General features: G+C 48.7%; 1 protein-coding gene across 3 annotated transcripts in view; it reads right to left on the reverse strand.

Annotated features, from left to right (window-relative positions):
• LOC110515515 (protein kinase C beta type) overlaps positions 1-15,984 on the reverse strand; it is a 102,974-nt gene that overhangs the window by 25,967 nt on the left and 61,023 nt on the right. For 2 of the 3 annotated variants that reach the window (XM_090194714.1, XM_090194712.1), the window contains exons 9-10: positions 2,068-2,211; positions 1,358-1,531 (exon numbers count right to left, since the gene is read on the reverse strand). In XM_090194714.1, the coding sequence (XP_090050840.1) occupies positions 1,358-1,531; positions 2,068-2,211 (318 nt within the window). Of the gene's footprint in view, positions 1-1,357; positions 1,622-2,067; positions 2,212-15,984 lie in introns of those variants that run through there. The other variant, XM_090194713.1, reaches the window with a different exon arrangement.

The following is a 15,984-nucleotide window of genomic DNA, read 5'->3' on the forward strand; positions in this document are numbered from 1 at the left end:
AAAACAATGCAGGCAGAGCAGAATTAGGACCCGCTAATTATCAACATCCAGGAAAAAAAGCTGTTCAATTCTACAACCACCACAAAACCCTCACCTAAAGAGAGATGAACCTAGAGAAGAGTTTCCTGGTTCTGGGTCTCTGTTCACAAACACAAACAGACCCCACAGAGCCCTCACCTACAGAGAGATGAACCTAGAGAAGAGATTCCTCAGCCAACTGGTTCTGGGTCTCTGTTCACAAACACAAACAGACCCCACAGAGCCCCAGGACAGAAACACAATTAGACTCAACCAAATCATGAGAAAACTAAAATATAACTATTTGACACTGGAAAGAATCAACCAAAAAACATAGCAAACTTGAATGCTGTCTGGCCCTAAACAGAGAGAACACAGCGGCAGAATACCTGACCACTGTGACTGACCCTAAACAGAGAGAACACAATGGCAGAATACCTGACCACTGTGACTGGCCCTAAACAGAGAGAACACAATGGCAGAACACCTGACCACTGTGACTGGCCCTAAACAGAGAGAACACAGCGGCAGAATACCTGACCACTGTGACTGACCCTAAACAGAGAGAACACAATGGCAGAACACCTGACCACTGTGACTGACCCTAAACAGAGAGAACACAATGGCAGAATACCTGACCACTGTGACTGACCCTAAACAGAGAGAACACAATGGCAGAACACCTGACCACTGTGACTGACCCTAAACAGAGAGAACACAATGGCAGAATACCTGACCACTGTGACTGGCCCTAAACAGAGAGAACACAATGGCAGAATACCTGACCACTGTGACTGACCCTAAACAGAGAGAACACAATGGCAGAACACCTGACCACTGTGACTGACCCTAAACAGAGAGAACACAATGGCAGAACACCTGACCACTGTGACTGACCCAACATTAAGAAAATCCTTGACTATGTACAGACTCAGTGAGCACAGCCTTGCTATTGAAAGAGGAGACCATAGAAAGACCTGGCTCTCAAGAGAAGACAAAGAGAGGAGAGAGAGAGGTAGAGAGAGCGGGACAGAGAGAAAGAGAGAGACGTAGAGAGACAGCAAGGGTTGAGAGAGAGAAAGAGAGAGAGAGATAGAGAAAGAGAGCGAGAGAGAGAAAGAGAAAGAGAGAGAAAGAGAAAAAGAAAGAGAGAGAGAGAGAGAGAAAAAGAGACTGTTCAGTATTCCCAGAATTCCACCTCAGAAAAAACAGAAAAAAGAAGAACTCCTGCTCTTGAGAATGGTGTTTCTCTCTGTGTGTGTTTACCATGGTCTGGAAGCAGGAGTGGAGCTGGTCAGGACATGTGTGTGTGTGTGTGTGTGTGTGTGTGTGTGGTTACCATGGTCTGGAAGCAGGAGTGGAGCTGTGTGAGGAAGGGAGGTTTCCCGGACAGGGCCAGGACCCTCTTCTCCACCATGGTGCACTCCACATCATCATCCTGAATCACCACGTCCTTCTTCAGGATCTTTACGGCGTACAGCTCGTCTGCTCCTTTACGCTCTGCTAACATCACCTGGAGACGAGGGGATCTTTAACAGAGTAACACACCCTCCCTGTCCCCCACATACAGCTCGTCTGCTCCTTTACGCTCTGCTAACATCACCTAGAGACGAGGGGATCTTTAACAGAGTAACACACCCTCCCTGTCCCCCACATACAGTCTCTCCACCCCACCCACATACAGTCTCTCCACCCCCCCCCCCCCCCCACCACGCACACACACATAGTCTCTCCACCCCCCCCCCCCCCACCACGCACACACATACAGTCTCTCCACCCCCCCCCACATACAGTCTCTCTGCCCCCCCCACATACAGTCTCTCCGTCCCCCCCACATACAGTCTCTCCACCCCCCCACATACAGTCTCTCTGTCCCCCCCACATACAGTCTCTCTGTCCCCCCCACATACAGTCTCTCCGCCCCCCCCCCACATACAGTCTCTCCCCCCCCACCCACATAGTCTCTCTGCCCCCCCCCCATACAGTCTCTCTGCCCCCCCCCCCATACAGTCTCTCTGCCCCCCCCCATACAGTCTCTCCACCACGTACCTTCCCGAAGCTGCCCTTGCCCAACACCATAATGAAGTTGAAGTCTGTCAGTTTGACGCGGTCCTGGTTACCGTTGCTATCGTACTTAGAGGTGGAGTTAGAGGAGGAGCCGTCTGTGTTTTTCCCGGGACCAATCTTAGCCCTCTGATGGGGATAGACAACTTTATGATCAGAGTTACAGTTTCTTAGGTCAACATTTTGAGTTTGATAACTGCCATAAAAAATGTAATTACATGTTCTTCAATCTAGAAGAATGGCAGTCAGGACTGAAGAGTATAAATATCTGCTTTTCTCTGTCTAAACATTAAGCTCACGTCATTCATCACGGTCAGAGGAGTGTTACATAGAGGTTGGAACAGGGGACTGTTACATGGAGGTTGGAACAGGGGACTGTTACATATAGAGGTTGGAACAGGGGACTGTTACATAGAGGTTGGAACAGGGGACTGTTACATATAGAGGTTGGAACAGGGGACTGTTACATATAGAGGTTGGAACAGGGGACTGTTACATAGAGGTTGGAACAGGGGACTGTTACATGTAGAGGTTGGAACAGGGGACTGTTACATAGAGGTTGGAACAGGGGACTGTTACATATAGAGGTTGGAACAGGGGACTGTTACATAGAGGTTGGAACAGGGGACTGTTACATAGAGGTTGGAACAGGGGACTGTTACATATAGAGGTTGGAACAGGGGACTGTTACATATAGAGGTTGGAACAGGGGACTGTTACATATAGAGGTTGGAACAGGGGACTGTTACATATAGAGGTTGGAACAGGGGACTGTTACATATAGAGGTTGGAACAGGGGACTGTTACATAGAGGTTGGAACAGGGGACTGTTACATATAGAGGTTGGAACAGGGGACTGTTACATATAGAGGTTGGAACAGGGGACTGTTACATATAGAGGTTGGAACAGGGGACTGTTACATATAGAGGTTGGAACAGGGGACTGTTACATGGAGGTTGAAACAGGGGACTGTTACATAGAGGTTGGAAACAGGGGACTGTTACATATAGAGGTTGGAACAGGGGACTGTTACATAGAGGTTGGAACAGGGGACTGTTACATAGAGGTTGGAACAGGGGACTGTTACATAGAGGTTGGAACAGGGGACTGTTACATAGAGGTTGGAACAGGGGACTGTTACATAGAGGTTGGAACAGGGGACTGTTACATTTAGAGGTTGGAACAGGGGACTGTTACATAGAGGTTGGAACAGGGGACTGTTACATAGAGGTTGGAACAGGGGACTGTTACATAGAGGTTGTAACAGGGGACTGTTACATAGAGGTTGGAACAGGGGACTGTTACATAGAGGTTGGAAACAGGGGACTGTTACATTTAGAGGTTGGAACAGGGGACTGTTACATGGAGGTTGGAACAGGGGACTGTTACATAGAGATTGGAACAGGGGACTGTTATATGGAGGTTGGAACAGGGGACTGTTACATGGAGGTTGGAACAGGGGACTGTTACATGGAGGTTGGAACAGGGGACTGTTACATGGAGGTTGGAACAGGGGACTGTTACATGGAGGTTGGAACAGGGGACTGTTACATGGAGGTTGGAACAGGGGACTGTTACATGGAGGTTGGAACAGGGGACTGTTACATGGAGGTTGGAACAGGGGACTGTTACATGGAGGTTGGAACAGGGGACTGTTACATGGAGGTTGGAACAGGGGACTGTTACATAGAGGTTGGAACAGGGGACTGTTACATGGAGGTTGGAACAGGGGACTGTTACATGGAGGTTGGAACAGGGGACTGTTACATAGAGGTTGGAACAGGGGACTGTTACATAGAGGTTGGAACAGGGGACTGTTACATAGAGGTTGGAACCGGGGACTGTTACATAGAGGTTGGAACAGGGGACTGTTACATAGAGGTTGGAACAGGGGACTGTTACATAGAGGTTGGAACAAAGGACTGTTACATAGAGGTTGGAACAGGGGACTGTTACATCTAGAGGTCTGAACAGGGGACTGTTACATAGAGGTTGGAACAGGGGACTGTTACATGGAGGTTGGAACAGGGGACTGTTACATAGAGGTTGGAACAGGGGACTGTTACATAGAGGTTGGAACAGGGGACTGTTACATAGAGGTTGGAACAGGGGACTGTTACATAGAGGTTGGAACAGGGGACTGTTACATAGAGGTTGGAACAGGGGACTGTTACATAGAGGTTGGAACAGGGGACTGTTACATTTAGAGGTTGGAACAGGGGACTGTTACGTAGAGGTTGGAACAGGGGACTGTTACATAGAGGTTGGAACAGGGGACTGTTACATAGAGGTTGGAACAGGGGACTGTTACATAGAGGTTGGAACAGGGGACTGTTACATAGAGGTTGGAACAGGGGACTGTTACATAGAGGTTGGAACAGGGGACTGTTACATTTAGAGGTTGGAACAGGGGATTGTTACATGGAGGTTGGAACAGGGGACTGTTACATAGAGGTTGGAACAGGGGACTGTTACATGGAGGTTGGAACAGGGGACTGTTACATGGAGGTTGGAACAGGGGACTGTTACATGGAGGTTGGAACAGGGGACTGTTACATGGAGGTTGGAACAGGGGACTGTTACATGGAGGTTGGAACAGGGGACTGTTACATGGAGGTTGGAACAGGGGACTGTTACATAGAGGTTGGAACAGGGGACTGTTACATAGAGGTTGGAACAGGGGACAGTTACATGGAGGTTGGAACAGGGGACTGTTACATGGAGGTTGGAACAGGGGACTGTTACATGGAGGTTGGAACAGGGGACTGTTACATAGAGGTTGGAACAGGGGACTGTTACATAGAGGTTGGAACAGGGGACTTTTACATGGAGGTTGGAACAGGGGACTGTTACATAGAGGTTGGAACAGGGGACTGTTACATGGAGGTTGGAACAGGGGACTGTTACATGGAGGTTGGAACAGGGGACTGTTACATAGAGGTTGGAACAGGGGACTGTTACATAGAGGTTGGAACAGGGGACTGTTACATAGAGGTTGGAACCGGGGACTGTTACATAGAGGTTGGAACAGGGGACTGTTACATAGAGGTTGGAACAGGGGACTGTTACATAGAGGTTGGAACAAAGGACTGTTACATAGAGGTTGGAACAGGGGACTGTTACATCTAGAGGTCTGAACAGGGGACTGTTACATAGAGGTTGGAACAGGGGACTGTTACATGGAGGTTGGAACAGGGGACTGTTACATAGAGGTTGGAACAGGGGACTGTTACATGGAGGTTGGAACAGGGGACTGTTACATGGAGGTTGGAACAGGGGACTGTTACATGGAGGTTGGAACAGGGGACTGTTACATGGAGGTTGGAACAGGGGACTGTTACATGGAGGTTGGAACAGGGGACTGTTACATAGAGGTTGGAACAGGGGACTGTTACATGGAGGTTGGAACAGGGGACTGTTACATGGAGGTTGGAACAGGGGACTGTTACATGGAGGTTGGAACAGGGGACTGTTACATATAGAGGTTGGAACATGGGACTGTTACATAGAGGTTGGAACAGGGGACTGTTACATATAGAGGTTGGAACAGGGGACTGTTACATAGAGGTTGGAACAGGGGACTATTACTACATAGAGGTTGGAACAGGGGACTGTTACATATAGAGGTTGGAACAGGGGACTGTTACGTAGAGGTTGGAACAGGGGACTGTTACATTTAGAGGTTGGAACAGGGGACTGTTACATAGAGGTTGGAACAGGGGACTGTTACATATAGAGGTTGGAACAGGGGACTGTTACATGGAGGTTGAAACAGGGGACTGTTACATAGAGGTTGGAAACAGGGGACTGTTACATAGAGGTTGGAACAGGGGACTGTTACATAGAGGTTGGAACAGGGGACTGTTACATGGAGGTTGGAACAGGGGACTGTTACATGGAGGTTGGAACAGGGGACTGTTACATATAGAGGTTGGAACAGGGGACTGTTACATAGAGGTTGGAACAGGGGACTGTTACATAGAGGTTGGAACAGGGGACTGTTACATAGAGGTTGGAACAGGGGACTGTTACATAGAGGTTGGAACAGGGGACTGTTACATAGAGGTTGGAACAGGGGACTGTTACATAGAGGTTGGAACAGGGGACTGTTACATAGAGGTTGGAACAGGGGACTGTTACATTTAGAGGTTGGAACAGGGGACTGTTACGTAGAGGTTGGAACAGGGGACTGTTACATAGAGGTTGGAACAGGGGACTGTTACATAGAGGTTGGAACAGGGGACTGTTACATAGAGGTTGGAACAGGGGACTGTTACATAGAGGTTGGAACAGGGGACTGTTACATTTAGAGGTTGGAACAGGGGATTGTTACATGGAGGTTGGAACAGGGGACTGTTACATAGAGGTTGGAACAGGGGACTGTTACATGGAGGTTGGAACAGGGGACTGTTACATGGAGGTTGGAACAGGGGACTGTTACATGGAGGTTGGAACAGGGGACTGTTACATGGAGGTTGGAACAGGGGACTGTTACATGGAGGTTGGAACAGGGGACTGTTACATGGAGGTTGGAACAGGGGACTGTTACATAGAGGTTGGAACCGGGGACTGTTACATAGAGGTTGGAACAGGGGACTGTTACATCTAGAGGTCTGAACAGGGGACTGTTACATAGAGGTTGGAACAGGGGACTGTTACATGGAGGTTGGAACAGGGGACTGTTACATGGAGGTTGGAACAGGGGACTGTTACATGGAGGTTGGAACAGGGGACTGTTACATGGAGGTTGGAACAGGGGACTGTTACATGGAGGTTGGAACAGGGGACTGTTACATGGAGGTTGGAACAGGGGACTGTTACATAGAGGTTGGAACCGGGGACTGTTACATAGAGGTTGGAACAGGGGACTGTTACATCTAGAGGTCTGAACAGGGGACTGTTACATAGAGGTTGGAACAGGGGACTGTTACATGGAGGTTGGAACAGGGGACTGTTACATAGAGGTTGGAACAGGGGACTGTTACATGGAGGTTGGAACAGGGGACTGTTACATAGAGGTTGGAACAGGGGACTGTTACATAGAGGTTGGAACAGGGGACTGTTACATACAGAGGTTGGAACAGGGGACTGTTACATGGAGGTTGGAACAGGGGACTGTTACATAGAGGTTGGAACAGGGGACTGTTACATGGAGGTTGGAACAGGGGACTGTTACATAGAGGTTGGAACAGGGGACTGTTACATACAGAGGTTGGAACAGGGGACTGTTACATACAGAGGTTGGAACAGGGGACTGTTACATAGAGGTTGGAACAGGGGACTGTTACATAGAGGTTGGAACAGGGGACTGTTACATAGAGGTTGGAACAGGGGACTGTTACATAGAGGTTGGAAACAGGGGACTTACATAGAGGTTGGAACAGGGGACTGTTACATAGAGGTTGGAAACAGGGGACTGTTACATAGAGGTTGGAACAGGGGACTGTTACATACATATAGAGGTTGGAACAGGGGACTGTTACATTTAGAGGTTGGAACAGGGGACTGTTACATATAGAGGTTGGAACAGGGGACTGTTACATGGAGGTTGGAACAGGGGACTGTTACATGGAGGTTGGAACAGGGGACTGTTACATAGAGGTTGGAACAGGGGACTGTTACATGGAGGTTGGAACAGGGGACTGTTACATAGAGGTTGGAACAGGGGACTGTTACATGGAGGTTGGAACAGGGGACTGTTACATAGAGGTTGGAACAGGGGACTGTTACATGGAGGTTGGAACAGGGGACTGTTACATAGAGGTTGGAACAGGGGACTGTTACATGGAGGTTGGAACAGGGGACTGTTACATGGAGGTTGGAACAGGGGACTGTTACATGGAGGTTGGAACAGGGGACTGTTACATGGAGGTTGGAACAGGGGACTGTTACATGGAGGTTGGAACAGGGGACTGTTACATGGAGGTTGGAACAGGGGACTGTTACATGGAGGTTGGAACAGGGGACTGTTACATAGAGGTTGGAACAGGGGACTGTTACATAGAGGTTGGAACAGGGGACTGTTACATAGAGGTTGGAACCGGGGACTGTTACATAGAGGTTGGAACAGGGGACTGTTACATAGAGGTTGGAACAGGGGACTGTTACATAGAGGTTGGAACAAAGGACTGTTACATAGAGGTTGGAACAGGGGACTGTTACATCTAGAGGTCTGAACAGGGGACTGTTACATAGAGGTTGGAACAGGGGACTGTTACATGGAGGTTGGAACAGGGGACTGTTAAATAGAGGTTGGAACAGGGGACTGTTACATGGAGGTTGGAACAGGGGACTGTTACATGGAGGTTGGAACAGGGGACTGTTACATGGAGGTTGGAACAGGGGACTGTTACATGGAGGTTGGAACAGGGGACTGTTACATGGAGGTTGGAACAGGGGACTGTTACATAGAGGTTGGAACAGGGGACTGTTACATGGAGGTTGGAACAGGGGACTGTTACATGGAGGTTGGAACAGGGGACTGTTACATGGAGGTTGGAACAGGGGACTGTTACATATAGAGGTTGGAACATGGGACTGTTACATAGAGGTTGGAACAGGGGACTGTTACATATAGAGGTTGGAACAGGGGACTGTTACATAGAGGTTGGAACAGGGGACTATTACTACATAGAGGTTGGAACAGGGGACTGTTACATATAGAGGTTGGAACAGGGGACTGTTACGTAGAGGTTGGAACAGGGGACTGTTACATTTAGAGGTTGGAACAGGGGACTGTTACATAGAGGTTGGAACAGGGGACTGTTACATATAGAGGTTGGAACAGGGGACTGTTACATGGAGGTTGAAACAGGGGACTGTTACATAGAGGTTGGAAACAGGGGACTGTTACATAGAGGTTGGAACAGGGGACTGTTACATAGAGGTTGGAACAGGGGACTGTTACATGGAGGTTGGAACAGGGGACTGTTACATGGAGGTTGGAACAGGGGACTGTTACATATAGAGGTTGGAACAGGGGACTGTTACATAGAGGTTGGAACAGGGGACTGTTACATAGAGGTTGGAACAGGGGACTGTTACATAGAGGTTGGAACAGGGGACTGTTACATAGAGGTTGGAACAGGGGACTGTTACATAGAGGTTGGAACAGGGGACTGTTACATAGAGGTTGGAACAGGGGACTGTTACATAGAGGTTGGAACAGGGGACTGTTACATTTAGAGGTTGGAACAGGGGACTGTTACGTAGAGGTTGGAACAGGGGACTGTTACATAGAGGTTGGAACAGGGGACTGTTACATAGAGGTTGGAACAGGGGACTGTTACATAGAGGTTGGAACAGGGGACTGTTACATAGAGGTTGGAACAGGGGACTGTTACATAGAGGTTGGAACAGGGGACTGTTACATTTAGAGGTTGGAACAGGGGATTGTTACATGGAGGTTGGAACAGGGGACTGTTACATAGAGGTTGGAACAGGGGACTGTTACATGGAGGTTGGAACAGGGGACTGTTACATGGAGGTTGGAACAGGGGACTGTTACATGGAGGTTGGAACAGGGGACTGTTACATGGAGGTTGGAACAGGGGACTGTTACATGGAGGTTGGAACAGGGGACTGTTACATGGAGGTTGGAACAGGGGACTGTTACATAGAGGTTGGAACCGGGGACTGTTACATAGAGGTTGGAACAGGGGACTGTTACATCTAGAGGTCTGAACAGGGGACTGTTACATAGAGGTTGGAACAGGGGACTGTTACATGGAGGTTGGAACAGGGGACTGTTACATAGAGGTTGGAACAGGGGACTGTTACATGGAGGTTGGAACAGGGGACTGTTACATAGAGGTTGGAACAGGGGACTGTTACATACAGAGGTTGGAACAGGGGACTGTTACATACAGAGGTTGGAACAGGGGACTGTTACATAGAGGTTGGAACAGGGGACTGTTACATAGAGGTTGGAACAGGGGACTGTTACATAGAGGTTGGAACAGGGGACTGTTACATAGAGGTTGGAAACAGGGGACTTACATAGAGGTTGGAACAGGGGACTGTTACATAGAGGTTGGAAACAGGGGACTGTTACATAGAGGTTGGAACAGGGGACTGTTACATACATATAGAGGTTGGAACAGGGGACTGTTACATTTAGAGGTTGGAACAGGGGACTGTTACATATAGAGGTTGGAACAGGGGACTGTTACATGGAGGTTGGAACAGGGGACTGTTACATGGAGGTTGGAACAGGGGACTGTTACATAGAGGTTGGAACAGGGGACTGTTACATGGAGGTTGGAACAGGGGACTGTTACATAGAGGTTGGAACAGGGGACTGTTACATGGAGGTTGGAACAGGGGACTGTTACATGGAGGTTGGAACAGGGGACTGTTACATGGAGGTTGGAACAGGGGACTGTTACATGGAGGTTGGAACAGGGGACTGTTACATGGAGGTTGGAACAGGGGACTGTTACATGGAGGTTGGAACAGGGGACTGTTACATGGAGGTTGGAACAGGGGACTGTTACATGGAGGTTGGAACAGGGGACTGTTACATAGAGGTTGGAACAGGGGACTGTTACATGGAGGTTGGAACAGGGGACTGTTACATAGAGGTTGGAACAGGGGACTGTTACATGGAGGTTGGAACAGGGGACTGTTACATGGAGGTTGGAACAGGGGACTGTTACATAGAGGTTGGAACAGGGGACTGTTACATAGAGGTTGGAACAGGGGACTGTTACATAGAGGTTGGAACCGGGAACTGTTACATAGAGGTTGGAACAGGGGACTGTTACATAGAGGTTGGAACAGGGGACTGTTACATAGAGGTTGGAACAAAGGACTGTTACATAGAGGTTGGAACAGGGGACTGTTACATCTAGAGGTCTGAACAGGGGACTGTTACATAGAGGTTGGAACAGGGGACTGTTACATGGAGGTTGGAACAGGGGACTGTTACATAGAGGTTGGAACAGGGGACTGTTACATGGAGGTTGGAACAGGGGACTGTTACATAGAGGTTGGAACAGGGGACTGTTACATACAGAGGTTGGAACAGGGGACTGTTACATACAGAGGTTGGAACAGGGGACTGTTACATAGAGGTTGGAACAGGGGACTGTTACATAGAGGTTGGAACAGGGGACTGTTACATAGAGGTTGGAATAGGGGACTGTTACATAGAGGTTGGAAACAGGGGACTTACATAGAGGTTGGAACAGGGGACTGTTACATAGAGGTTGGAAACAGAGGACTGTTACATAGAGGTTGGAACAGGGGACTGTTACATACATATAGAGGTTGGAACAGGGGACTGTTACATAGAGGTTGGAACAGGGGACTGTTACATCTAGAGGTCTGAACAGGGGACTGTTACATAGAGGTTGGAACAGGGGACTGTTACATATAGAGGTTGGAACAGGGGACTGTTACATATAGAGGTTGGAACAGGGGACTGTTACATGGAGGTTGGAACAGGGGACTGTTACATGGAGGTTGGAACAGGGGACTGTTACATAGAGGTTGGAACAGGGGACTGTTACATGGAGGTTGGAACAGGGGACTGTTACATACAGGTTGGAACAGGGGACTGTTACATGGAGGTTGGAACAGGGGACTGTTACATAGAGGTTGGAACAGGGGACTGTTACATGGAGGTTGGAACAGGGGACTGTTACATAGAGGTTGGAACAGGGGACTGTTACATGGAGGTTGGAACAGGGGACTGTTACATGGAGGTTGGAACAGGGGACTGTTACATGGAGGTTGGAACAGGGGACTGTTACATGGAGGTTGGAACAGGGGACTGTTACATGGAGGTTGGAACAGGGGACTGTTACATGGAGGTTGGAACAGGGGACTGTTACATAGAGGTTGGAACAGGGGACTGTTACATAGAGGTTGGAACAGGGGACTGTTACATGGAGGTTGGAACAGGGGACTGTTACATAGAGGTTGGAACAGGGGACTGTTACATGGAGGTTGGAACAGGGGACTGTTACATGGAGGTTGGAACAGGGGACTGTTACATGGAGGTTGGAACAGGGGACTGTTACATAGAGGTTGGAACAGGGGACTGTTACATAGAGGTTGGAACAGGGGACTGTTACATAGAGGTTGGAACCGGGGACTGTTACATAGAGGTTGGAACAGGGGACTGTTACATAGAGGTTGGAACAAAGGACTGTTACATAGAGGTTGGAACAGGGGACTGTTACATCTAGAGGTCTGAACAGGGGACTGTTACATAGAGGTTGGAACAGGGGACTGTTACATGGAGGTTGGAACAGGGGACTGTTACATAGAGGTTGGAACAGGGGACTGTTACATGGAGGTTGGAACAGGGGGCTGTTACATAGAGGTTGGAACAGGGGACTGTTACATACAGAGGTTGGAACAGGGGACTGTTACATACAGAGGTTGGAACAGGGGACTGTTACATAGAGGTTGGAACAGGGGACTGTTACATAGAGGTTGGAACAGGGGACTGTTACATAGAGGTTGGAATAGGGGACTGTTACATAGAGGTTGGAAACAGGGGACTTACATAGAGGTTGGAACAGGGGACTGTTACATAGAGGTTGGAAACAGAGGACTGTTACATAGAGGTTGGAACAGGGGACTGTTACATACATATAGAGGTTGGAACAGGGGACTGTTACATAGAGGTTGGAACAGGGGACTGTTACATCTAGAGGTCTGAACAGGGGACTGTTACATAGAGGTTGGAACAGGGGACTGTTACATAGAGGTTGGAACAGGGGACTGTTACATAGAGGTTGGAGCAGCGGACTGTTACATACAGAGGTTTGAACAGGGGACTGTTACATAGAGGTTGGAACAGGGGACTGTTACATAGAGGTTGGAACAGGGGACTGTTACATAGAGGTTGGAACAGGGGACTGACTGTTACATAGAGGTTGGAACAGGGGACTGTTACATAGAGGTTGGAACAGGGGACTGTTACATAGAGGTTGGAACAGGGGACTGTTACATAGAGGTTGGAACATCGGACTGTTACATATAGAGGTTGGAACAGGGGACTGTTACATAGAGGTCGGAACAGGGGACTGTTACATAGAGGTTGGAACAGGGGACTGTTACATATAGAGGTTGGAACAGGGGACTGTTACATATAGAGGTTGGAACAGGGGACTGTTACATATAGAGGTTGGAACAGGGGACTGTTACATATAGAGGTTGGAATAGGGGACTGTTACATATAGAGGTTGGAACAGGGGACTGTTACATATAGAGGTTGGAACAGGGGACTGTTACATATAGAGGTTGGAACAGGGGACTGTTACATGGAGGTTGAAACGGGGGACTGTTACATAGAGGTTGGAAACAGGGGACTGTTACATAGAGGTTGGAACAGGGGACTGTTACATAGAGGTTGGAACAGGGGACTGTTACATGGAGGTTGGAACAGGGGACTGTTACATGGAGGTTGGAACAGGGGACTGTTACATATAGAGGTTGGAACAGGGGACTGTTACATAGAGGTTGGAACAGGGGACTGTTACATAGAGGTTGGAACAGGGGACTGTTACATAGAGGTTGGAACAGGGGACTGTTACATAGAGGTTGGAACAGGGGACTGTTACATAGAGGTTGGAACAGGGGACTGTTACATAGAGGTTGGAACAGGGGACTGTTACATAGAGGTTGGAACAGGGGACTGTTACATAGAGGTTGGAACAGGGGACTGTTACATTTAGAGGTTGGAACAGGGGACTGTTACGTAGAGGTTGGAACAGGGGACTGTTACATAGAGGTTGGAACAGGGGACTGTTACATAGAGGTTGGAACAGGGGACTGTTACATAGAGGTTGGAACAGGGGACTGTTACATAGAGGTTGGAACAGGGGACTGTTACATAGAGGTTGGAACAGGGGACTGTTACATTTAGAGGTTGGAACAGGGGACTGTTACATGGAGGTTGGAACAGGGGACTGTTACATAGAGGTTGGAACAGGGGACTGTTACATGGAGGTTGGAACAGGGGACTGTTACATGGAGGTTGGAACAGGGGACTGTTACATGGAGGTTGGAACAGGGGACTGTTACATGGAGGTTGGAACAGGGGACTGTTACATGGAGGTTGGAACAGGGGACTGTTACATGGAGGTTGGAACAGGGGACTGTTACATAGAGGTTGGAACAGGGGACTGTTACATAGAGGTTGGAACAGGGGACAGTTACATGGAGGTTGGAACAGGGTACTGTTACATAGAGGTTGGAACAGGGGACTGTTACATGGAGGTTGGAACAGGGGACTGTTACATAGAGGTTGGAACAGGGGACTGTTACATAGAGGTTGGAACCGGGGACTGTTACATAGAGGTTGGAACAGGGGACTGTTACATCTAGAGGTCTGAACAGGGGACTGTTACATAGAGGTTGGAACAGGGGACTGTTACATGGAGGTTGGAACAGGGGACTGTTACATAGAGGTTGGAACAGGGGACTGTTACATGGAGGTTGGAACAGGGGACTGTTACATAGAGGTTGGAACAGGGGACTGTTACATACAGAGGTTGGAACAGGGGACTGTTACATACAGAGGTTGGAACAGGGGACTGTTACATAGAGGTTGGAACAGGGGACTGTTACATAGAGGTTGGAACAGGGGACTGTTACATAGAGGTTGGAACAGGGGACTGTTACATAGAGGTTGGAACAGGGGACTGTTACATACATATAGAGGTTGGAACAGGGGACTGTTACATTTAGAGGTTGGAACAGGGGACTGTTACATTTAGAGGTTGGAACAGGGGACTGTTACATATAGAGGTTGGAACAGGGGACTGTTACATGGAGGTTGGAACAGGGGACTGTTACATGGAGGTTGGAACAGGGGACTGTTACATAGAGGTTGGAACAGGGGACTGTTACATGGAGGTTGGAACAGGGGACTGTTACATAGAGGTTGGAACAGGGGACTGTTACATGGAGGTTGGAACAGGGGACTGTTACATAGAGGTTGGAACAGGGGACTGTTACATGGAGGTTGGAACAGGGGACTGTTACATAGAGGTTGGAACAGGGGACTGTTACATGGAGGTTGGAACAGGGGACTGTTACATAGAGGTTGGAACAGGGGACTGTTACATACAGAGGTTGGAACAGGGGACTGTTACATACAGAGGTTGGAACAGGGGACTGTTACATACAGAGGTTGGAACAGGGGACTGTTACATAGAGGTTGGAACAGGGGACTGTTACATAGAGGTTGGAACAGGGGACTGTTACATAGAGGTTGGAATAGGGGACTGTTACATAGAGGTTGGAAACAGGGGACTTACATAGAGGTTGGAACAGGGGACTGTTACATAGAGGTTGGAAACAGAGGACTGTTACATAGAGGTTGGAACAGGGGACTGTTACATACATATAGAGGTTGGAACAGGGGACTGTTACATAGAGGTTGGAACAGGGGACTGTTACATCTAGAGGTCTGAACAGGGGACTGTTACATAGAGGTTGGAACAGGGGACTGTTACATAGAGGTTGGAACAGGGGACTGTTACATAGAGGTTGGAGCAGCGGACTGTTACATACAGAGGTTTGAACAGGGGACTGTTACATAGAGGTTGGAACAGGGGACTGTTACATAGAGGTTGGAACAGGGGACTGTTACATAGAGGTTGGAACAGGGGACTGTTACATAGAGGTTGGAACAGGGGACTGACTGTTACATAGAGGTTGGAACAGGGGACTGACTGTTACATAGAGGTTGGAACAGGGGACTGTTACATAGAGGTTGGAACAGGGGACTGTTACATAGAGGTTGGAACAGGGGACTGTTACATAGAGGTTGGAACATCGGACTGTTACATATAGAGGTTGGAACAGGGGACTGTTACATAGAGGTTGGAACAGGGGACTGTTACATAGAGGTTGGAACAGGGGACTGTTACATAGAGGTT

Source organism: Oncorhynchus mykiss, chromosome 13 (genome assembly GCF_057628025.1).
Source record: "Oncorhynchus mykiss isolate SJ-2025 chromosome 13, ASM5762802v1, whole genome shotgun sequence".
Classification (NCBI taxonomy): Eukaryota; Metazoa; Chordata; class Actinopteri; order Salmoniformes; family Salmonidae; genus Oncorhynchus; species Oncorhynchus mykiss.